Below are 23,925 nucleotides of genomic sequence, written 5' to 3'. Positions count from 1 at the left end.
TGACTCAGCCTCCATGCCCTTCCTGACCAACATTCCTCAAATGGAGTGGCTTGCACCATACTGCCAGAACAATGTTTGCAGCTCTGTTCTATATTAGGTCTGTTATATATTAGGAAAAGGAACAAATGCGCATGTATGCAAAGGAAAGGAGGAAGTGCTGCATAGTATGTTGAAGACCAAAAAGAAGCATGAAAAGGCCAGAGGAGGACAGGAGATGGGAGCTGCAGAGGCTGATGGGTGATGTTTACATAAACGTCACCCTCTTTTAACATCTCTCCGGCCCACATCTCCCTCTACATCTCCTTCCATCTCTGGCTGTCACGTTCACTGCTCTCAGGTGTCAGTGGGAAGTGCAGTGCCGGCCTGGCAGCACTGCTACAATTGCTGCGAAGAAAAGTTTGATTCTAAGAGAAAGAAATGTCAGACGCACTTGAACGCAATGCTGCCCGAACCAGCACACTGACTGCAGAACAGATATTTGTGATTAACGCTGACTGTCTCATGTGCAGACAGGGCAGCAGCTCGGTGGAGCCTCCAGGCTTAGCTTCATGAGAAATGTTCTTAAAGATAGAAATTGTTACCTGCAGCCTCATATTTTGAAGCATCAGTGCATGTCGCAGATTTATGTGTCTGCATTTAAATTGGAGTGTGAGTGTGGTGTTTCCTCGCCTTGCGCACCAGCAGAAACAACATGGAATTTATTCATTTCAATTTCAGTTTATTCAGGATAGCCCCTTGAGGTGCAGCGTCTCGTTTTCAAGGGCGTCCCATTAAGACAGTTCTATGCAAAATTAATCAAATTGGGAAAATTAGTTTTCAGATACATGCGATCCTCAAGAGCTCACGAGACTGTGCTTCTCTGTTGTCTGTCAAGAAATAGTTCCAGCCTGCTGTTCTCCCCAAAGACTGAAGGTTGTTTATTTCATAGAAGTTTACTGTTGAAAGCCCTGCACGCCCGACACCTCGTGGCTCCGACAGCATCATTGTTTGAGACAAAGAGCCACTGAAGAAGAGACACGTGTAATAAATTAGTCTTTGAACTTTAGTCAAAGTTGGTTTCTCCTTCTCCCTCAAAAAGGTGCAATGGTTTTTGGTCAGCAGAATGTCCAGAAATGTTACAACATGAATATTAAGTCCAGTGCGTCTAACAGCCACAGCCACCAGGTTCTGAGTCTAAAAGAAGGAGACAGGGAGACGCAGCACAGAAAGAGAGACATTACTCTCTACTCTACCATTAGGCTTGACTGGATAGCTAGAGGATGAGAGGAATGTGACAGAGAGAGAGAGGGAGAGAGGGAGAGATGGTTGGGAGGAGGCAGGACTATACATAGAAATAAAGATCGTCAGGCGCAGCAAACGCTGCACTACAATTCCAGCATGGAGGGGGACACACAGGATCTCTAAGCAGCAGCGCTTCTCAGTTGCTCTGATCCAGGAACAGAGTTCCGCTGGTCTTGGATGGATGTGTTCACAAATCTGGAGTGCTGTTTGGAAACCAGTCCACATATCAGCAGTGGACCACTTCTTTTATCTGACATGGGGACAGTTGAAAGCTCTGAAGAGGACTAGATGAACTCCTCCATAAAAAGCTCAGCAGTTGCCCTGGGGTTGATGCTCTTTCATGGTCACAGCGAAGGGATACAATTCAAGCTGAAGAGTTCCTCCATGGACTGGACTGAATGACGGTGCAGAGAAGGCAAGAGAAGGTTGATGGGTAGAACAGCTGTTTGGACTCATTAATGTGCCTTAAATTCAACAAAATCAAACTGATCAAAAAAAGTGACGAACTCAAGACAATATGGCAGGAGACTAGATGAAATATGACAAATGAAGTCTTAACCATTTTTGGTCGCTTGACCTCTCACCTTTGAAAACAACAGCTCAAAGAGAGAAGCCAAATCCAGCCAGGATTACAAGTGACTCAACGGGGATGTTTGGTGCTGATCATGACGCTGAGGTAGTTGTCTTACTGTGTGGTTGTGGCTTAATCACTTCTCCCCATCGTGAGATTGTGCGTAGATGATCTTATCGCCAGTGTCTGAAGCCCCCATGTGCTGGTTGCACATACAGTAGATGTGCGTACGAATGTGGAGGGGCTATGCTCAGGGTGCCAGGTGTTGCTCCAGCTCCGTCAGGACACGAGTGGCGTTTCCAGTGTTCTGTAGGTGTGGATTGTAGTGACGCAGAGCCTCGCTGTATCTGGTTGGCTGTGTTAAGGGTTATTTCACCCAGGGCCTCACCCAAGACGACTCCCATTGCTTCACCAAGACGACGGGGCTCCCAGAGGATCATACAGCGCCATCGCTTGACCTGGGTAAGACAGTAGTCCCATATTTTTGGCAAAGGCATTGGAATAAAAAAAAAAATCCTGCCTCAAAACCTTTGAAAAAACTTTTGAGTTTAAAATGAGACTAAATGAATATTTTCATTTACCTCTCAGGGAAACACCATCGAATGGAAAGCTGATATGAAAGTGTCATGATGGCTGTGAAAATGCCGATTTGAACATTTTTGGTTTCCTTTTAGCACTCAGTATCATCGGTAGCACTTTGGTACAGCATCCATCAACTTGTTTCTCCAACACTCCGTTCACAGACCAACATTAATACCGATTCCACGGGTTGCTTTGAATAATCTTAATTTCAACAATGGTAGATTGGATTGCTAAACCGTTTTCATTTTGCGACACAGCACCTTCTATATTCCAAAAGGTTTGTCAGAGCTTTTCATCCACAACCCAAGACATTTAGATTCATCAAAGTTCGTAACATTTTTACCTCTCAGTGACTCCACATCTATGTCGGGTTAGGGTTAGGGTTCTATTGTGGCTGCCTCCGTTTCTAGGATCTCAGTGGCTCATTTGCTTGTTCAGTTTGTTCTGGAGTGAGCATGAAATCATGAGGAAAACTCTGAGATTGTTACTTGTGGTGTGTGACGGCTTCTGAGGGCTAAGCTTAGCTCCTCTCACATCCCTGGCGTTCTTTCCCTGTCCATTTTCTCCCAATCATGATGTAATCAACTTGGACGTATCTTAAATGTATGCCACGTCTCCCCAGGCCTTTTTCTCTGGCTCGTGTTGGCAGTCATCAGGTTTGCTTCCTGAGAGAAAACAATTCGGAGGAGACCATTTTTGTTTGTCTGGCTATGATAGGTGTGATTTCCATCCCTACTGCTGAAGTGAGCCTTGACATCTCCAAAGAAAAAACTGAGCTTTAGAACAAAGGCTCTGATAATGTTCCTCTTCATCTTGACCCCCCCTCACACAGCGGTTATTACTGTTGTGGTGTTTGGATTGAAGTAGGATGCGAGTATCTGGCCATCCCACTTTTGAACATCCGCTTGTGCACTTTTAGCTGTGCCTTTGTAGAATTCCACGCTCACTTGCTGGAGCATTGATGGAATTTCCCCAAGCAGCTGATGTTAATGAGAATATGGTTGTTAAGCTGTTGATATTCAATTTCATCCTTATGACAGATTTGGTGATCAATAATGCCAAGTGTCATGACGGTGTTTTTGTCTGTTGTTTACAAGCTCGATAATTTTGAGTTCTCCGTCAATCTGCAGGCGTTCATCGTTGCAACATTGATCGTGAATTATGACATTGATCGTTTTACTCTACATCAGCGTTAGTGTATCAGGAGTTTTCCAGTATTTTACACAGACGTGTGTTGTTTCTCTAATGATTTACTTTGAAGATCAGAGAGAGCTGGCAAACCTCAGAGGTTGAGTGGCTGTCTAGTATCCAAAGGGTTGCTAGTTTGATCCTCATCTCTCCCAGGGACCATGCCCAAGTGTACTTGATCCTGCTCCGTCATCCGTGACAGAGAGAGAGAGAGAGACAGAGTGTGTGTGTGTGTGTGTGTGTGTGTGTGTGTGTGTGTGTGTGTGTGTGTGTGTGTGTGTGTGTGTGTGTGTGTGTGTGCGTGCGTGAGGCAACAAGGCAACAGCTTGAGGACCACTGTGGTAGAATAGTGCCTGTCCAGTCAGGATATAAGCTGCTACACAAGTTCTACTCTTAATACCCGCTAACATTTCTCTCGTAGGGAGGGGGGATGCATTGGCTATTTTGAGAGCCATCCGCTTGGAGAAACACAGCTACTCATTTAGCTTATGGAATATTTCTAGACAGATGACTGAAGCAACCCTCAAACTTCACTAATGACAGAATAAGAAACAGGAGGGACTCAGCAGGAGACAGGTGACCACAGAAGAAAGGAGGGAAGCAGACGGACTGGAAGGAAGGCGAAAAGAGAGAAGACTTTGGCCATTTGAATTACAAATGACCTGCAAGCACAAACGCAGACAATTCCTGGTGCGTTGCATAATACGACATCAATACCTCGATCACGATGCAGAGCTCTCAAGTAAAAACACACCGCTCACACGTCGTACATCACATAGTTTCACAGATATCATGATGTATTACAGATGAATCGTTCGGTGGTCTGGCAGACGATCAGTGACGGCAGGATTGCTGATGCTGTTGAGGTTAAATCACCGTGACGTCATGGAGATTGTGTTGTAGCATCTGCACTCCTCTCCTGTCTCCTCTGATAACTGCATGGGTGTATCTCCTTGGGACACTTTTTCTGCCATCTTGCTTTAACCTTTCCTGTCCGATGTGATCAGTGTGTGGAAAGGGTGCCATCACTGACGGTCCTGACGCATGTCCTGGTTCTATCCCTCAATGCTGAGGTGTGAAGCGTGTCAGGGTCTGTCGAGCTGGACTGACCATTGGCATCACGTAAAGGAATATGATTCATTTGTGTGTGCGTGTGTGTGCGTGCGTGTGTGTGTGTGTGTGTGTGCGTGTGTGTCTCTGTCACACGTTATGTAATACAACACTGAGGGGGCCTGTTGACTAGCAGAGGGGAAGGGATGCCCTCACTACACACATAGATTCACGTGGCTCTATATTAGATGTGTGTGTGTGTGTGTGTGTGTGTGTGTTTGCTTTTGCATCATCTGTTTGCGTATGCATAGACAATGACACTGTTCCAACACACACTGCTTGTGGGTTTGCATGCTGGACTGAAGGTCTCCATAAACCTCACATATCCCTCAGCTGCTACGATGTCATCGATGTGTGCAGGCTGGATATGTGTCTCTTTTAATTCAACTCACTGCTTTGGTCTGAATATCAGTTGAGCTCTTCTTCTAAATTATTTCAGTAGCCAACAAAAAAACAAAAAAAAACCTGACCTAAGGCAAAAGGCAACATTGTTCATTTGTGAGGAACCACTGAATTGGGCAGCAGGTTAATGAGGGCTTGGTTCAAGGGAGTCGAGCAAAGCTTCGTCCTGAGGGAACAACACGCATCGTGTCAGCTACTGCTGCTGTGTGCTCACGTCACAGTCTGCACATTGTTAGAACAAGAAAAGCATCATCATCGTCGTCATACTCAATGTGAAGGACAACAGGGAGGCGATGTCCTTAGGTGGCAGCTAGTGCTGTCACAATCCTGGATTTCACACTTCGATACGATATTTTGAAAAATATTGATATTCGATTCGATTTTCAATACTAAGCAACCACTCAGAATTTAGCGCAAAAATGTTCTTTATTTAAAGAAAAATAAAGAACTTTATTCTTGAGGTAGAGAATTTTTTCAAGTTCTTCTTTGCACATGAACAGTATGCAAAAATGTTTCAACATATGTAACCTACCGTCGATGAGCTTTAGCTAGCGCTCGCTAACAATACACGTTACAGTAAACAGCGATAGATGTGGTGACTCTCACCAACACTACTTCAAGCTACACTGTCACCAACCTCTGGACCTCTAAACCTGCTCAGGTCCGGGTGTCTGTCTTGGAGGTGCTTTGCTACCTTCGTTGTGTTCGCTCCTTTTGTTCAGTTCTGTTGCATCTCTTGCATGTGGGCTTGCTACTGTCCTATGGCTGTCCTTCTTCATCGACTCGAATCCAAAGAACCTCCAAACAGCACTTCTGCTGCTTTGTTGATTTATTAAAACTGGTTGGTCCTGCAGACGCCATCTCATGGCAGCTGACACACGTAGAGCGACGACTCTGAAAAAATACAGCCAGCGGTGTTTGTGCGAGCGAGGCAGGTGGGGAGAGGCTGCTGCGTGATGGCTCGCCCCGCAGGGCAGCGCTCTGTCAGTTTGTATGTGTGAGTGTGTTGGCGGCGGCGGCGGCGCATGTGTAAACCAAGGAGGCAGGTAGAGTATCGATACTATTGAGAAGTCATTTAGTACCGTTTTTACTTTTCAAAATCGATATTTAATCGATATTTTTGACAACACCAGTGGCAGCAGAAGTATCAAGTTCTCACTGACGTTCCTCTGATTCCATCGGCTCAGTTATCACCCAGTGATCTCCCATAATACCTGAGGAGACAACTATTGCAGCGGGCCAGCTTCAGCATCCAGCAGCTCTCTGGTACCAGCAGTGCAACTGCAGACCTGCATCATCCTGTCTGCGTGGTGGACGGTGACTATCACTCATGAAGGTGCAACATGCAACAAGCAGATGTTTTCCTATTCCAAACACCAACACAAGGTGCAGTCCAGGTCAAAATCCATGTAAATATTCTATTATTTTTCTATAAGTTTCTCTATACTCTTTAGAATAAAGCTGTGACCATGAGCACTTTGCCTGTGTCTGGATCAGATCTGTGTGGTCACTGGATATCAAAATAGAACAGGAAATGTCACAGGGAAATACATCTCTGTAAAGTGATTGGCCCTAAAGACTTAAGTTTCTATCCCTCCATCCATCCATCCATCTATCCCTCCATCCATCCATCCATTTTCTTCCACTTCTCCTGTTGAGGGTGGTGGGGGTGGAGCCTATCCCAGCAGCCTTTCCCCTGGATGGGTCATCAGCAGGGGTGAAAGTGGCTTAAAAGTCTTGCTGGAACTGGAACCCTAACCCTGGCCCTTTGGGCGTGCCTTAAAAAAAAGCGCATGCCCAAAGGGTGTGCGCCACCGCCAAAGTTTTACGATTTTTAATCGGTTTTGGGTGATACTTATTACAGTTTTCGGGTGTCTGTTCGCCACACAACTGCAGCCCTCATAGCCCCACCCTTCCCGCGCTACCCCAGGAAATGCTTTGAAAACTGCTTTGTACAGTAACTGCCCTCTACAGTGCTGACAACAGGCAGACATGAAAAAAAGATCATCAATGTCACTCAATGATTTATTGAGCAAAATATCAGTTCACACTTTACAGTGAGTGACACAACACAAAACATGTTCATTCCGTGAAAGCGGAACAGTGTGGTTTTAACCAATCAAAACTAACAATGCTGGTAACGTGACCCAGGTGTCCGTCTGTCAGCCAACCAGAAACGCCTCGCATGCGGAGATGTGCTCATGGGCAGGACTCCGTGTCAAGGCAGCTTCACACTGAACGCACAAGGCGCAGGCTGCACGGGGGAAGTCCATTCATTGTGTATGTGGGCGCGTTGTGACGTCACATGAGCGCAAACCGAGCCCAGCAACTCGGAAGCGCTGCGCGTGCTTGCGCCCCACCCCGCGCAGCACGCCGTGTCTGCCGCGTTCAGAGTGAAAACCGCCTTCAGACGTAGTTTTCTTTATAAGGGCCTGAGCCCGGAGGTCCTCCAGGGCGAAGACCCTAATATGTTTGCTCGACACACTCGTTTAATATGGGATTTTGACAGCTCCCTTCTCCTCCTTTTTTTAACGGAACTCCGTTCCCGCTGTGAATATTTTACCGGAACTGCGTTCCGGCCCGTTCCGGCTCACTTTCTCCCCTGGTCACCAGTCCATGGCAGGGCCAACACATAGAGACAGACAACCATTGGCTCTCCCAGCCATGCCTACGGTCAATTTAGAGTCTGGATTAACCTGGTCCCTCTTGATGTCTTTGGACTGTGGAGGAAGCTGGAGTACCAGAGAGAACCCAGCAGGAACAGGGAGAACATGTAGACTCACACAGACAGATCCCGTGCTCCAGCTGGGGCTCCACCCACAACCTTCTTGCTGGGGGGCCACAGTGAGGACCACTGCTCCACCGTGCGGAAGTTTCTTTCCACTGCTGATAATTATTTTGAGAGGTGAAAGTTTCCCTATATCACGCCTACTAAGAGCTCAGTATCCTCTTCCTGTCTTAATGAGCATTATGTGGCCTGAAAGTGTGGATCTCTCCATGTGGGAGGAACATGTATTCATGGAGAGAGAGCAGCAGCTAACAATAGCTTGTTGTGTCCCTGTGACCTGAGTGTCCAGAGGCACTAGCTGGCGGGACTTGGAGCCCCTGTCTGAGTCATTGTTACAAAACCTCAGCAACTGTGTTCAACAAGCATGAAAAGTTAAAGGTACCAGGATAGCAGTTCCCTCTATAAATGGACTGCATTTATGTAACACTTCTCCACTGGACTCAAAGGGTTTTACAATGGCCACACATTCAAACGCTGATGGTGAAGGCACCAGGATCATCAGCTGACCCCACTCTGCACCTTATACCAGAACCATCCCTGTAACCTGAGTGGTCTGACGAGGCAGGCTGAGCCAGGTAACATGTTCCTAGGTGCCTGCATGTGTTTACAGGCTCAGAAGAAGCAGGTTCCAGTCCTGTTTAATGTAAGAATGAATAGGCGCCATATGTTCCAAAGGTGGTTTTACAGTCGTGTCATCATATTTCATGTGTTTGTATTACATATAGATTATGTGGTGCATCAGTGGCAACCTGAAATATTCCTGAAGGAAACTTACGATCGTCCCGGACAGACATTTATGAGCTACAATGAGTTCCTGTTGTGCAGCTGTAATTTACAGGAAATATATATTTCTAACTCAGCCATTTTTGCCTGGAGGTAAGATGTGATTGTTAGAATGTTTGTTGTCAAACTAGAGGAAATGTGAGAAATTCTTGGTATTGATGAGACACACACACACACTCATGCTCACAGACACGCTCACATACACACACATGCACACACACGCTCACAGACACGCTCACATACACACACAAGCACACTCATGCTCACAGACACGCTCACATACACACACAAGCACACTCATGCTCACAGACACGCTCACATACACACACAAGCACACTCATGCTCACAGACACGCTCACATACACACACAAGCACACTCATGCTCACAGACACGCTCACATACACACACATGCACACAGACACGCTCACATACACACACATGCACACAGACACGCTCACATACACACATGCTCACAGACACGCTCACATACACACACATGCTCACATACACACAGACACGCTCACAGTTGTCACATACACACACATGCTCACATACACACAGACACGCTCACAGTTGTCACATACACACACATGCTCACATACACACAGACACGCTCACATGCTCACAGTTGTCACATACACACACATGCTCACATACACACAGACACGCTCACATGCTCACAGTTGTCACATACACACACATGCTCACATACGCTCACATGCTCACATACACACAGACACACTCACATACACACACATGCTCACAGACGCTCACATACACACACATGCTCACATACACACACACATGCTCACAGACGCTCACATGCTCACAGACACGCTCACACACACACACACACACACACACACACACACTCAAACGTACAGGAAGGAGATACTTTAACTTAAGTTTTGTCTGTGATCATTTTCAACCAAGAATAAAAGAGAAGAGAAGGTCAATATGAGTGATATTTGTCCCTGAATAGGCCAAAGGGCGGAGAGATGGCATGGTGTCGTCCAATGAGAACAGGCGCCGGCCGCTGTCATCAGGCGAGGTGGAGGGCATGTCATGGCAGGGCCCACGGACCATTTTCCTCCAGAAGACCTCGCAGGGATTTGGCTTCACTCTGCGCCACTTCATCGTCTACCCACCAGAGTCGTCCCTCCACGGCCTCACGGTGAGTATACACACGCACACACACACATACATACACACACACACACACGGCCATTAAAGGCACTGAATAGAAGCGGTTAGACACACGTCTCACCTGCGACTCTTCATCACATTCACTATGCATCCTCTTCACTACAGGAACTTTCATACAGAGATGGGGACTCAAGTCATTGGGACTTGGACTCAAGTTTATTTGAGTCACTGTTGACTATTTGGGATTTGACAACGAATTAAAGTCTTGGACTTGACTTGGAAAACTCAGAACTGGCTTTAGACACAATGACTTGAGCCAGCCAATAATATTGTGTGCGGACTGTGATGACAACTTTGAGGCAGGCTACTCATAACTTTATGGACTACAAGTAAAGTTCATGCTATCTCGAGATGATCCAGTGTTCCGGGCTGCCAGCTCTTCGGAAGACTGTGAGACTTTTCACAGGCTCTCATGTAACATTGCTGATAGAGTTAACATGCACCAAGGCTGCAGGTCCCCTTGTGTCTAGAAATAACACCACAGGTCAAGTCAGTTCCCTTCTGGTCCAGGTGCTAACACCAACTCTGTGTTTCTCCCAGGATGAAGAGAATGGAAATGCCCATGGAAAAGGTAGGTGCCGTTTTTTGTTGCTCAGCACAACACCCTTTGGGAGGTCAAATTCCATTCCACTATTTTCCATCTGTTTTCTAATATACTCTGGCGATGCCCTCAGATCTGAGCATGACTTATGTCATGTCTCTAACATCCTGAAAATCACTTTATATCCTGATAATTAATTGACTGATAAGTTGCCACGCCCACTTCCAGTGACCATCTGGGATAAGAAATTTCATCTGGTATCCTTTGTTTTAACTTTCTTGGTCTTCTTGGTCGTCTGTAAGGTTATGAGCTGGTATGACGCCAGGCTTTGACCTGAGGCTGGGAGTAAACCTGTAAATTTGTTGTTAGAACACTCACTGATAGTAAAGCTGACGCTTACAACGCCAGCATCATCCTGATGCGTAGCTGTGGTTCGACTTCATGAAGGTCACATTGTGCTGGATGTTCCAACTAGGTGTTACTGGCAGTGTCCAACATGACGAGGATGACTGTTTAGGAGGGAGGAAGTCAGGGAGAGCTGACTCAACCTCATCTCACAGTCAACCTTGTACATCTGTGGTGGACACGTCCAGTAAAGTGGCCAGTGGAAGCATCACTGAGTCTCCAGCCTCATTCAAATGTCTAACAAATTCATTCATCACACAAAAATTCCTCTACACTCTGAAAACGGATGTAGAAACAGGTAATGATGTGTTGTTACGCGCTCATGTACACAGGGACTAAAGTGAGCTGATTCAGATGATATTTCCAGTACAGGGCAAGTTTGCTTCATTTGAGTTTGGTGCTGTGAATGTTCACGTGTGCCCTCAGCTGGTGGTCAGCGGTCTTGTTTGGAGCCAATGGACACCATCTTTGTGAAAAGTGTCAAGGAAAATGGACCTGCCCATCAAGCTGGGCTGTGTACAGGTAAAAAATTACAAAAACTCAAGCAATCATTTCAGCAACATATGCATTCATGCTGTACTACCACGCAGTTTGTAGTCAGGGGAAAGACAGCTGGTACCACCCACCTCAGAGCTGAAACTCTCACGTATAACCCACATATTTAGTATCCGTTTCCCAGGACTTGTGGGGACATGTCAATCAAAAACAAAGAGAATCCACAACACCAGCAGCAATAAAAGTAAAGCAAGTACCAATAATACGATCTACCAACGACTGTTGTGTCCTTCTGTTGTGATTTGGTGCTTTTCAGGTAAAACTTAGCTTGAATTGAGTGAATAAACTGATGTGACCGGGGGCCAGACAGTTCCTATGGGGTTTGGGTGGGTAACTGTCCCCTAGTGGACATGCTGAGAAGCGTATAAGACAGCAGCTCTGCCCCCTGGTCTCAACTCTGGGTCATTAGTGTTCTGGTTCTTTGATAGATTGGGCCATATTTCTAGAGTTGAGAGCAGCACCATCCACCATGGGGTGAATGTCGTCCCTCCTTATCAGAAAAGGTCTCCCCAAGAGGGTTCCAGTTCTCTATGATCCGCAGGGGTCCAGAGAAGCCTACAGAGTCCCGACATCATCAAGCTACATAACACAAAAAAGGAAAGGGAAAAGCTAGCGCTAATATCAAATGGCCTCCACTAGTATTTTAATAATGCTGAATTTGTGCCATTTTAAACTTGAGCTCTATTGATATGGGCTTCAGTGTAGCAGGCGTGTTGCTCCAGTTACAGGCTCCACCAAAGACCTGGAGGAGAGTCTTGCCCCCTTTCAACATTTAAAGGTGTGTCTTGAGTCGTTCTCAAATATATTTTCAGTCAATTAACACATTTCACACTGACATTTATTTATACTACACTATAGTATTTAAAATTTATGAAGCTTGGAGCTGTTTGGTGTTTTAGTATCACCCAGCCTAGCTCTCAGGATCGAGACAGACTAAACCCCATCCAACCCCCACCCAGTCTTTGGTCAGCTCCCTGGCTCTTCATCCACAGGACCCTCCTTACCACGATAAAGCCTATTTTTGGTGCTGGTAGTCTGGTTCTTTTGGTCATGATCCATTTTCAAATGGGAGAGAGGGAACCCAGGGATACCCGCCCAGGAAACGGAACCTTTCATCTTCTTATATGCACACAGACAGCATGTGGGCTGCATGGCTCAGAGGTCGAGTGAGTGAACGGGTGAATGAGACGACACTTTGAGTGCTGCTAAGGTAGAAGAGTGCTGTATAAATTGAGTCCATTTAGTCCACACAGGCTCATTACCAAGCTGCACAGGAAGCTGGAAGAAGAAACAAGCGACCACAGCACATATCTCACACATATTTCACACTTCTGTGTGTGCGTGTGCGTGTGTGTGTGTGTGTATGTGTGCTCCAGGGGACAGGCTGGTGAAGGTGAATGGGGAGACCATTCTTGGAAAAACCTACTCTCAGGTGATCATGCTCATTCAAGACAGGTGGGAGTCTGTTAATAAATCTAACTGTACATTCACATGTTACCTTGATGTTTCTAATTTTGCTGATGTATTTTTTGCAGTGAAAACATTCTGGAGCTCTCTATTATGCCAAAAGATGAGGATGTGTTGCAGTTGGTAAGTGTGAGTATTATCTTTCTTCTTTTCTCCAGTTTTTCCTTCTTTCCCCCTTGTTTTCTGTGAGGCCACAGCCTCTAGTTAGGAGATACTAGTCAAGGTAAACTCATGCACATACATAATGCAAATGTTAGGAAAGGAACAAGCCTGTGAGTTGTACATTAGTAAGTAGAAAAGTGTTCCTGCATCTACCTCACTCTGCCCTCCAGCTGCTCCTCCTTCCATCTTTGTCTCTGTCATGTTAACACTGCCCCCCCCCCCCCCCCCTTGCAGGCATACTCCCAGGATGCCTACCTTAAAGGCAATGAGCCATATTCAGGTGAGGGCCAGAACCTCCCTGAACCACCGCCTCTGTGTTACCTGTCCGCAAAGCCGAGCTCCACTCCTGCACAGCCCAGCCGCAACCCCCACATACCTCTGGACAATATGCAGTGCCGACCTGGCCCCCCTACCTTGCAGCTGGACAACTGTCCCTCCGTTGCTCCTCCCCTCACTGCCGGCTGGGCCGGGGGCTCTGAAGTTGCCAGCGGCCAATTTGCACCATCTGGGCATCACCGTGGCCGGTCCTCATCAGCCATAAATGCATTGGACTTTCACTTTGCTAATCACAATGCTGCCATCACCTGTGCAACCATGCCTCCACCACGGAAAAGCAGCCTGCCAGCTTCTGCTCACACTCATGCTGATGCCCTCTGCCATCAAGCTTTGTCAGACTGGTACTACAGCCAGGCAGCAGCAGCTGAGCACATGTCCCCCCGACACCGCAGTATATCTCAGGATCGCTTAGTGGAGCTCGGGCTGGGGTTGGCTCTCAGCCCAGGTCCCACACAGGCCTCCAGGTTCTCTGCTGAGCAAAAAAGAAGAGAAACCCTCCTGTATCACCACCAGGCAGCTGCAGCTTCCCATGATTCCTATTGGCTTGGGGGCTGGGGTGGTGTTTCAGGGCCAGGAAGCAGGTCATGCTCAGAGAGCCTGTTGGCAGCGTATGCTGAGTATGAACACAACTATGGGCGCTCTGTGGAAACGCTGGCACAAGCCTCTGCACTGGTCCCACCAGGTCCCCAACAGTTTACACAAGGCTCCCAAACAACAAAATTCAGCCAGCAGAAAGACCTCAGAGCCTCAGGGGGGCACCCCCACCAAACCACCATAGCATCTCCTACTGCAGCATCTTCCACTCTGTCTCCTGGTGGCAGGCAGTCAGGTCAGCAGGTAGCTGAACCGCAAACAAGGCGAGTAAAAGATGAGGAGTTGAAGGGTTACAAAAGTTACAGTCCTTCTTTCTCACGCAAAAGTGGCCACCTTCTTCAGCAGGCCCACTCCTTCAGAGAACCCAGCTACACTGGCCCCCAACTGAACTGGAGCCCTGGCTGCAGAAGCAGCCCTGCTGATACTGATGTGGGGATGGTGCCCCGGCCCCAATCCACTCCAGCCCTGTCAGCACCAGAGGAGGAGAGAATTCGACCCGGGAAGGACAGGGAGGTCATCTCCCCTATCTCTCTTAATCAAGAGGTGGTATTGAGACAGAAGCCACCTTCATGTCGTCGCACGCCCATTCAAGGCCTTCGACATCCTCACCACTCCACAACTGTGGACTCACCTGAGTCCCCTAATTTGACACCTTCACCAGGGACCCCTTCTCCTGTCTCTGGAGGCCCTGACCCCACACAGAGGGCCAATGGTAGCCTGGCGCAGCACGCCTATGAGTCCCTGTCATCAATTCCCTTTAAAGGTTAGTGTCATCATCAGCAAACATTAATAAAAACCAAACTGCTCTGATAATACAGTCTGTTACCTGAGTTGATTTTATATTGTTATTAAGTAATTGTAAATGTGTACTGTGGTAACAATATGACTATTTCAAAATAAAAATCACATTTTATAGAATTTTCAGATTTTAACAGGCTATTAAGCTTGCTAGGGTCATTGTTTCAAAGGGGTTTTTCTCTTTTTTCTTTGTGTTGCTTTCCTTTTCCAGATGGTTGTGCATTCAGATCTTAATGTCAACAAAATGCATATAGATCTACAAACATATCTTGCATCCAAAATTGTGTTGATATGTCACATGTCAGCTAAATGAGGAATAATTAGTGCAGAGGTCTTCAACAGATGGAGGAACTGCAGGGGGGTTGCGGAATTATTGGTTATTAAAATGTCTTGAAATACTCATTAATATGATCCAACATATTGTAGCGACGGATTAACGGATGCAGAGATGTTATCTTCTGGCAGCAGTGCACACATCCAGGAGCTTCGTCCAGCTGGGCGCCGGTTCACAGTACCACACTAGCCTAGATGTCTGCAGCTAGGCCTCCTGAACACAAAGAGGAGGACCAGCTGCAATGGCTGCTGTGCCTGTCACTAAGCCGCATGTTACACGCTGGCTCCATCAATTGCCCTGTGATTGGCCGGGAGCCTTTTCAGTCCCCAGTTGACCCAGACACACACGCTGCATTGTTTGAAAAGAAGATACCTTCGTTAAAAAAAAAAAGAAGAAGAAAAAAACACAGTTACTTTACCCACAAATCATCTCTCCGCCAGTCTGGAGCCTGTAACACCTGAGGACCCCTGGTGTAGAATATATTTGTAGGTCTTTCATAGCTTCTACTTTGGATTATTGGTCACAAAAACACATAATTCGTAACGTGTTGTTGACTGTTTGTTGCCAAAACATTTGTATCATTCTTCAACAGAACATTTGCCATCAAACTACGATGAAAGATGGTTTAATGACATACATAATCTACGCATCGGGACTTTGAAGTGCCTTCTATATTAGACATTACATCATTCATGAGAAGCTCCGTCTGCTTTGGAGAGTAAGCTTCAGTAGCTACATTTTCATGGAAATAACTTATTCCACGGTTTGCTTCATCGCGTTACTTAAATGAGAAATTAAAATCCAAACATAAGTTCAATCTGTACTGTAACAAGTTACATCACTGCCGCCATCGTTTTGAAATAAGATTCACTTGTATGTGTTGACTCACCTCCATCCATTCCATAAACCTTTGAGCCTTTACATCGCTCTCCTCCTCAGTGACTTGTCTGTGCTTTCAGGTAGTATCAAAGGTCGTCGATCTTCTTACCTGCTGGCCATCACCACTGAGAGATCCAAGTCCTGTGATGAGGGTCTCAACAACTTCAGGGAAGAAGGTCGTGTCTTCTCGTAAGTCCTGGAGAACTTGAAGTGTTTCACGCGTACTTCAGGAACTCCAAAGCCTAATTTAAAAAAAAAAAAAATCTGTATATATTCTTAATTTCCAGTTACTTGTACATAGTACATACTTGTAATATCATTTTACTGGAAGTTCAAACATAATTGTATTTGAATTATAAATATTTATGTTTCTAAGTATACAGTATGTCTCCTCTTTAGTCATTGTGAGTAATCACACTCTGTCTAAACCTTGTGTTTCAAAGAAAACTACCAAAACGAGTCAAGAGTTTTTTCACTGACGGGGTGAGTTTTTATCACTAGACTTGACCTCATGTACTTCTACTTGAACTGTTACATGTTTCATCCTTTAATCCCCACACACTGTTGTGTTTCAGTCTCTGGAAAGTTTACGAGCCCAGGAGGAGGCCCGGTCCAAGCGCCACTCCACCTCGGAACTGGGAACCATCACGTTCAGTGATGTTCGCAAGGAAGGCTGGCTGCACTACAAACAGATCCTGACAGAGAAAGGAAAGGTACATCCCTTTGCTGAGAGGGAAACCTACTGCAGCCTCTCACTGCAGGAAACCCATTGACGAGGGCACTCGCCAGGATGCGTCTGCTCTTCAAACTAACTTGAGCAAACACACAGTAAATGAATAACGAACAAGAAATAGATTTTTATGCCACCCTGCATTGTAAATGGCCTCTGCAGTATAGGTCTGTTACCAAAGGTTTTATTAAAGATCAGGTTTCTGTTTGTTTCTCCTCATTCTAGAAAGTAGGCGGTGGCATGCGGCCATGGAAACGTGTCTTCTCTGTCCTTCGTTCCCATTCACTCTTCCTGTATAAGGACAAGCGAGAGGCAGTTCTTCACGGGGCGGGAGCAGCCCCGGGTCAGGATGAGCATCCCCCAGTCAGCATCCGTGGCTGCCTGGTGGACATCGCTTACAGTGAAACCAAGCGTAAGCACACACTGAGGCTGGCCACGCAGGATTTCTGCGAGTATCTGCTGCAGGCTGAGGACAGGGACGACATGTTGGCCTGGATCAGGGTCATAAGGGACAACAGCAAGACAGACAACGAGGTCAGATCACACCTGGTTCCTCAAGAGTTTACACAAAGACACAATCTCAGGTTATTTGTGCTTGCAATTCTTGTAGGAGATGGGTTTCTCAAGACAAGCTCTCATCAACAAGAAGCTGAATGACTACAGGAAACAGAGGTCAGCATGGCGGACTATATTTAGCACAAAGTCTTTGCTTAGTCACGACTGTCCCTTAGTCTTTGTGTAATTAGGAGTCGGTGGAGCTCCGGGCTGGCTGCTGTCACAAACCGTTACCTGAACTGCACTTTACGAAATGCAAACGTCTTTTGACTTTTGTTGTTGTTGTTCTACATAAAACTGTGGCAACATGAAGAGACCTAAGAGTGACAGACTGAGGCCCTCTGACTTAACCCTTTGAATACTTTCATAGATCATTGGATTGTTTAACGCTGTGACTCCCTTTGTGCAGTCTGACAGGAAACAAGCCAGACTCCTCCCCCCGAGCTCACCGTATGATGCCTCCCTTCCTCCTGGCTAAGACTGACAATGCCTCCAGAAGTGGTGAGTACCAACACGGCTCTGTCCTGTTACAGCAGGGCTCCTCTGCCGCCCCTTGGTTTGATGTATGAACTCAATCAAGTGGCTACAGAGAGTTTCCAGCTTTCTGCCCCCCCCCCCCCAGGTTTTTTTTAAAACTCTTATTATAAAACAAACCAAATCCCTTTTCAGCTTCTTTGAGAGTCAGCAAAAACCATAGTGGAATAAAAAGTCCTATCCACCTAAAAAAATCAATTAAAATTGTCACAGTTGTGTCTTGAATTTATAACATTAAGCACAACAATGTTATTGCTTCTCTAGCAATGTTAGTTGTCAGTGTTGTGTAACATGGTTACATGTCAGAGTAAAATACTGTACTTTGCAGAGGTTGTGTCACCATTGCAGCTGACGTTGTGCAGCTTTGTGAATTCAGCTGATACGTGTCTTATCGTCTCTGTCGACTTTCCCTCCATCTTAGTTTTGAGACGAATTCTGTCCTGTCTCACCTGGTTTCCACCTAGAAAATTAATCACTGTGCTGGGTGCACCCATCTTCCCTCTCATAAAAGCACGACATCAGGAGAAGTCACGAACAGCCACATCATTTTTGAGCTTTGTAAAACATTTAGTTGAATATTTGAACGTAACGTCTTCAGGTATAGCTGGGATCCTCCATGTGCGTGCCTGCTGCTCTGATTCGTAACCCAGATGTTCTCTTTTTTACACAAAAATTACACTATCCAATCAACATTATTTTCATGATTAAACACAAGCACATTTTCTCTAACCAGTCGACGACTCAGATTTTTCCAGGTCACTTGTTTCAATCAGGAACATGACTCAGCTAAATGCACCGGAATGCCCTCCTGTGTGTATTATATCATATATCTGTGTGTCCCTAAGATGATAACAAGGCACCGTGGGGCATTAACATCATGAAGAAGGCCAAGAAGACCAGCAGTCCAAAGGCTTTTGGTGTGAGACTAGAAGACTGCCAGCCAGCTGCCAACCACAAAGTAAGCACGCTGCCCTCTGCTGCACTGATAAACATTTCTCAGAACAGAGATCGGCACCTGTCAGTTCTGTCAGCACACTGACTCTGAGAACAGGAAAGCACAACAGTGCGTCCACACACCAAACCACCATACATCTGAGCACAGGAATCAGTGAAGAACTGGACTCACGGCTGATCATTAAACTGGTGGTACCTCACCCATCACTGCCTACTAATGCCCTGCCAGTGATAAATGAGGCAGCTGGAAACAACCATCATTTAAATATCACTGCACATATAGAATTTTGGAAGCTCCACCCCTTCATTTTACATTATGGAGAAAGAGGAACTTCTCTGACCTGGAGACCGGGTCCTTTATGTCATCTGATCAACCGAACCATTAAGCTGGATATGACACTGAAAAGAGAAATAGGGGAAGTTGGAACATGAACTCAGTGAGTATGGGCAACAGGATTGATGTCATCAATCAAACCAGGCAATGACACAAGATTTAATTGATTGATGAGGATCGTCACTAACAAATGATTATTAAATAGTCGGAGGGGGCATGTCAGTGTGGAGGAGACACAGAAGCACCGCTGTGAACAACAGTCCATCCAGTGATCAGAACCCCATGGGCCTGTCACGAGTGTTCTCTAGTGTGGACAGTAGAGTTCCCCCACTGATCCAGACAGCTGTGTGTCCTCCAGCAATGTAGGTCAAAATGGAAATGGCATTTAGGGTGGCACGGAGGCGCAGTGGTCCTCACTGTGTACCCCCAGCAAGAAGGTTGTGGGTGGAGCCCCGGCTGCAGCACGGGGTCTTTCTGGGTGAGTCTCCATGTTCTCCCTGTTCCTGCTGGGTTCTCTCTGGTACTCCAGCTTCCTCCACAGTCCAAAGACATCAAGAGGGACCAGGTTAATCCAGACTCTAAATTGACCGTAGGCGTGGCTGGGAGAGCCAATGGTTGTCTGTCTCTATGTGTTGGCCCTGCCATGGACTGGGGACCTGTCCAGGGGGAAGGCTGCTGGGATAGGCTCCACCCCCACCACCCTGAACAGGAGAAGAGGGGGAAGAAGGATAGACATGACATTTTATTTGTTTGTATTTTTGTTGTTGTTTCAAATCAAACAACATATTGAATATTACAGTATAATCGCATGTGGACTGAATGACCTCAATAAACTGACCTTTGACTCTCTGAAAAAAAGTCTTTGTGGCCCTTTAAGATTTGTATTTGAGTCCCCCTGTTATAAACATTCTCATCATTGGCCAGGCCGTAATCTAAAGCTGCAGCACGATCTTGCCTTTACTTTGTCTTTTTCCAGGAGTTATTTTTATTTTGACCTTTTTGTATGACAGAGTACCGTACATCTGTCTCTGGCTTATGCAGTGAATAACAGACACTCCTGGTCATTGCAGCTTGGCATACACACCTGGACCTGATGCACTCAGGTGTACCGGAGGATTGTGTATTGATCACATTCACTGTAATATTCATGGAATATACCAAAAAGCATTTGTCACAAAAGCATATATCCCAGCAAAATAGTAATGTAGATTCTCTACGACCACTTGGAATGTGGAATGAATGAAGTTCCATTTATTGGAAGATGAAACAACAGAAATTCTGTAAAGCATCTGGCATACATCATACCAGCATCTGAAAACAGGATGTGGGACAGCAACCTGCAGGCGACCCGTGGGTTCTAGATGCTGCTGGTACTGGTGGAACAGAGATAGAACATCCTGAGACACCCCATCAGAAAGAGAAGGTGTTATATGACAGACAGAATAATGGAGATGCCATGAATGGTTCTGAGGGTTCAAAACCTCTTTCACTGGGGAAAAAAGTGATGGAAATGATGCAGAAGGGCCAAAAGGGGTGCAAAAGAAGCCCAAGACAAAAAGCATCTTCAATACCTGCAGTCAAAGATCCATGTGGTTCATTCAATAAAAATGATATTAAGTCAATTTGTCAAGCCCAATCAGTTTTCTGTGTGTGCCTTCAAACTTGTCCATCAGTCCCTGCTGCCTCTGTCTACGTAGAGCAGGTGTAGAACCTCCCTCCCTCCTGGTAGAGCAGGTGTAGAACCTCCCGCCCTCCTGGTAAAGCAGGTGTAGAACCTCCCTCCTAGTAGAGCAGGTGTAGAACCTCCCTCCTGGTAGAGCACGTGTAGAACCTCCCTCCTGGTAGAGCAGGTGTAGAACCTCCCTCCTGGTAGAGCACGTGTAGAACCTCCCTCCTGGTAGAGCACGTGTAGAACCTCCCTCCTAGTAGAGCAGGTGTAGAACCTCCCTCCTGGTAGAGCACGTGTAGAACCTCCCTCCTGGTAGAGCAGGTGTAGAACCTCCCTCCTAGTAGAGCAGGGAGCAGAGACAAAGATGGAGAAGAGACAGAGGCAGAAAAAAAAGGAGAAGAGAGAGAAAGGAGGGAGAGAGAGAGAGAGAGAGAGAGATGGAGGACAGGGACAGAGACAAAGATGGAGAAGAGACAGAGGCAGAAAAAGAGAGAGACAGAGGACAGACAGACAGCGATGTGAATAAGATGGAAGGAGAAGGAGGGCTGACAATATCAACAATTAGCTACCAATAATCACACCTACAGGTTACTCAAGAAATCAAGTATCTTTTATTGATACTATCTGAATATCAAACCTCTCTTTTCTCCTTACGTTCCTCAGTTTGTTCCTCTGATTGTTGAGATGTGTTGTGATGTGGTGGAGGCCACCGGTCTGGAGTACACTGGAATCTACCGGGTGCCAGGCAACAACGCCATGGTGTCCAACCTGCAGGAGCATCTCAACAAGGGCCTGGACATCAACACTGCTGAGGAGGTGAAATGACGCTTGGTTAAGACAGCTGAGTTCTGTCAGAAGCTCCAGCTGTCAGTAATATTATCCGTTGCTGTTCTTGGCCTCTCCAGAGATGGCAGGACCTGAACGTCATCAGCAGCCTGCTCAAGTCGTTCTTCCGAAAACTTCCTGAGCCGCTGTTCACTGACGGTGCGTAACTCCCGCCAAACACATGCAGTATACAAGACAATTTCCACAATCTCTGGAATATCACAAGTTTATTGTTCAGTTCTTCTCTATCTACAGATAAGTACAATGACTTTATTGATGCCAACCGGATTGAAGACACAGAGGAACGTCTGAAGACGATGAAGAAACTGGTATGTGTTGCAAAAACTGCAGAACACAAATCAGCCAACACATTGTACTTCACTGAAATTTGTTTTTCAGAGATTAATTTGTTTTTCAAATCATATTCACATTTTGATGAAATGTCCTTTTTCCTTCCCTGGTGTCTTGCTGCTGTCCAGCTCCATGACCTCCCTGATCACTATTACCACACACTCAAGTTCCTGGTGGGCCACCTCAAGAGGGTGTCAGACCACTCAGAAAAGAACAAGGTAACTTTGGTTGAGATCAAAGTTGAATAAACATTTGCAAACCCATAACAAACTGAACTTATTTCTAGATGGAGCCCAGGAACTTGGCTCTGGTGTTTGGTCCAACTTTGGTGAGGACATCAGAGGACAACATGACAGACATGGTCACCCACATGCCTGACCGCTACAAAATAGTGGAGACACTCATTCTGCATGTAAGAACCAGCAGCAGCCTCTTTGCATGCAGGTTGTGTATTTAGTCTCAACATGTTTGTGGTTGTCCCAACAGTTTGAATGGTTCTTCAGTGATGGAAGCCTCGATAAGGAGGAGAAGGTGAGTTTGGCCGCTTTAAGTCCAAACAGTTGGGATGTCTTCATGTGCTCATCATTTTGCTCTGGTGTGTGTGTGTGTGTGTGTGTGTGTGTGTGTGTGTGTGTGTGTGTGTGTGTGTGTGTGTGTATAGACTCCAGATGATAAACGGGACATGCAGCCTGTGCCCAACATTGACCATCTGTTGTCCAACATAGGCAGGACAGGCCTGCCAGGGGAGGCATCAGGTGAGGAGGGAGTACCAACTGCAGTCATATTCCTTCTGTGAAACATGTTGATTATGTGAGGATCAACTTCAAGCCGTTTATCTTAAAACCTTTCTGAAGATTATGAGATGACAATAGTGTCCAATGGACTGATAATTACAACGGACCTCCTTAAACTGGTTTTGTTGTTGGTGCGGTTTTGGAAACTCATTTGTCCATATGATGACAGAGTATGGTTGAGTCGGTTCCAGTTAAGCAACCAAAATTTGGATACAGTATATGGACACAGCCAAACCCCTCCACAGAGACAGGCAGGTCCTGAGTCCGCTGAATAAGGGAACCAGGTCTGAGCCATTAGCACGTAGCTCTGCCAGTCACCAGCTTTTGTTGGAACACACCTTTCAACCTGTGTTAAATGCTGCTTTGTTGCCACTTGGGGCAGCAGAACAAGATGGCGACTCAGCAACCCAACCAGCTGTGTTTTGGTCCTTGCCAATCCACGAGAAAGAGATTTGGCTTTTTAGTTGCTAAATAAAGTTCCATGATGTCAGTCTGCTGTTCTCGTGTACAGTGGTTTTATCAGTTTGTTTGCAGTGAAATCAAAATAAAACTCAGTGCAGCTCCAAGTACCTGTGCAGTCATTTGAAAAAATGATTGGTGCAGCTTTCTAGAAAGGTGAGAGTCAGCTTTTTTTCCTGCCTCCTAACCTGCTGTAGTATCTGTTCATACTTTTCTGGAGCTGAAATGTTTCTCCCAGTGAATACTCATGATGTTTCCAACATCTGTCTCAATTTCTCTTTTCTGGGCTTTTCTGCACGGCTTTTCTCTAGCTGACACAGTGGATCAGCTTCTTCGGTAGGACCGGGTCTTCTTCAGTGTCTTTGGAATTTTTCTTGCACTTGTTTTATTTTCTCATTTCAGTTTCTTTCCATTCATCTTGAGTCCATGCAAATGTACCATCACTCCCTTTTGCTGCAGATTTCCTAAGTGAACTTAAGTGAAAGTTAGGAGCGCTTGTGGCCTGAATTTTACAATGAAGCATGCTTATACTTCGCCCTGGGAGGTTACAACACCCATTGCATGTGCTGTTTTAGGTTTGATGGATGAACCACTTGCAATACTGATTATAATCCCTCTCTCTTATATCTTTAATAATGTCTAACAGATTCCACCACCAACGACTCACTTAAGTCAAAGGTAAGTTGGAAATTGTGCCTCTGTATTTTGTTCATGGCTTCAACAGACAGACAACGCCT

At 46.0% G+C, this 23,925-nt stretch overlaps 1 protein-coding gene across 9 annotated transcripts in view; it reads left to right on the top strand.

Moving 5' to 3' along the window:
- LOC147239318 (rho GTPase-activating protein 23-like) overlaps positions 1-23,925 on the top strand; it is a 63,499-nt gene that overhangs the window by 35,705 nt on the left and 3,869 nt on the right. For 2 of the 9 annotated variants that reach the window (XM_086195093.1, XM_086195092.1), the window contains exons 1-23: positions 1,312-2,314; positions 9,689-9,880; positions 10,453-10,483; positions 11,285-11,380; positions 12,790-12,868; positions 12,949-13,009; positions 13,277-14,735; positions 16,064-16,172; positions 16,427-16,466; positions 16,559-16,696; positions 16,939-17,247; positions 17,324-17,385; positions 17,678-17,769; positions 18,648-18,760; positions 21,423-21,575; positions 21,665-21,743; positions 21,840-21,913; positions 22,064-22,153; positions 22,222-22,347; positions 22,422-22,466; positions 22,597-22,690; positions 23,500-23,524; positions 23,835-23,866. In XM_086195093.1, the coding sequence (XP_086051219.1) occupies positions 2,099-2,314; positions 9,689-9,880; positions 10,453-10,483; positions 11,285-11,380; positions 12,790-12,868; positions 12,949-13,009; positions 13,277-14,735; positions 16,064-16,172; positions 16,427-16,466; positions 16,559-16,696; positions 16,939-17,247; positions 17,324-17,385; positions 17,678-17,769; positions 18,648-18,760; positions 21,423-21,575; positions 21,665-21,743; positions 21,840-21,913; positions 22,064-22,153; positions 22,222-22,347; positions 22,422-22,466; positions 22,597-22,690; positions 23,500-23,524; positions 23,835-23,859 (3,708 nt within the window). In that variant the 5' untranslated portion in view covers positions 1,312-2,098 and the 3' untranslated portion in view covers positions 23,860-23,866. Of the gene's footprint in view, positions 1-1,311; positions 2,315-9,688; positions 9,881-10,452; positions 10,484-11,284; positions 11,381-12,789; positions 12,869-12,948; positions 13,010-13,276; positions 14,736-16,063; positions 16,173-16,426; positions 16,467-16,558; positions 16,697-16,938; positions 17,248-17,323; positions 17,386-17,677; positions 17,770-18,647; positions 18,761-21,422; positions 21,576-21,664; positions 21,744-21,839; positions 21,914-22,063; positions 22,154-22,221; positions 22,348-22,421; positions 22,467-22,596; positions 22,691-23,499; positions 23,525-23,834; positions 23,867-23,925 lie in introns of those variants that run through there. The other 7 variants (XM_086195094.1, XM_086195088.1, XM_086195086.1 and 4 more) reach the window with 4 other exon arrangements.

This window comes from Aulostomus chinensis, chromosome 23 (assembly GCF_037954235.1).
Source record: "Aulostomus chinensis isolate RoL2024-O1b breed Wild chromosome 23, RoL_Achi_v1.0, whole genome shotgun sequence".
Lineage (NCBI taxonomy): Eukaryota > Metazoa > Chordata > Actinopteri > Syngnathiformes > Aulostomidae > Aulostomus > Aulostomus chinensis.
Note: the sequence above shows the minus strand (reverse complement) of the source record. Positions and strands in the feature narration are given on the sequence as shown.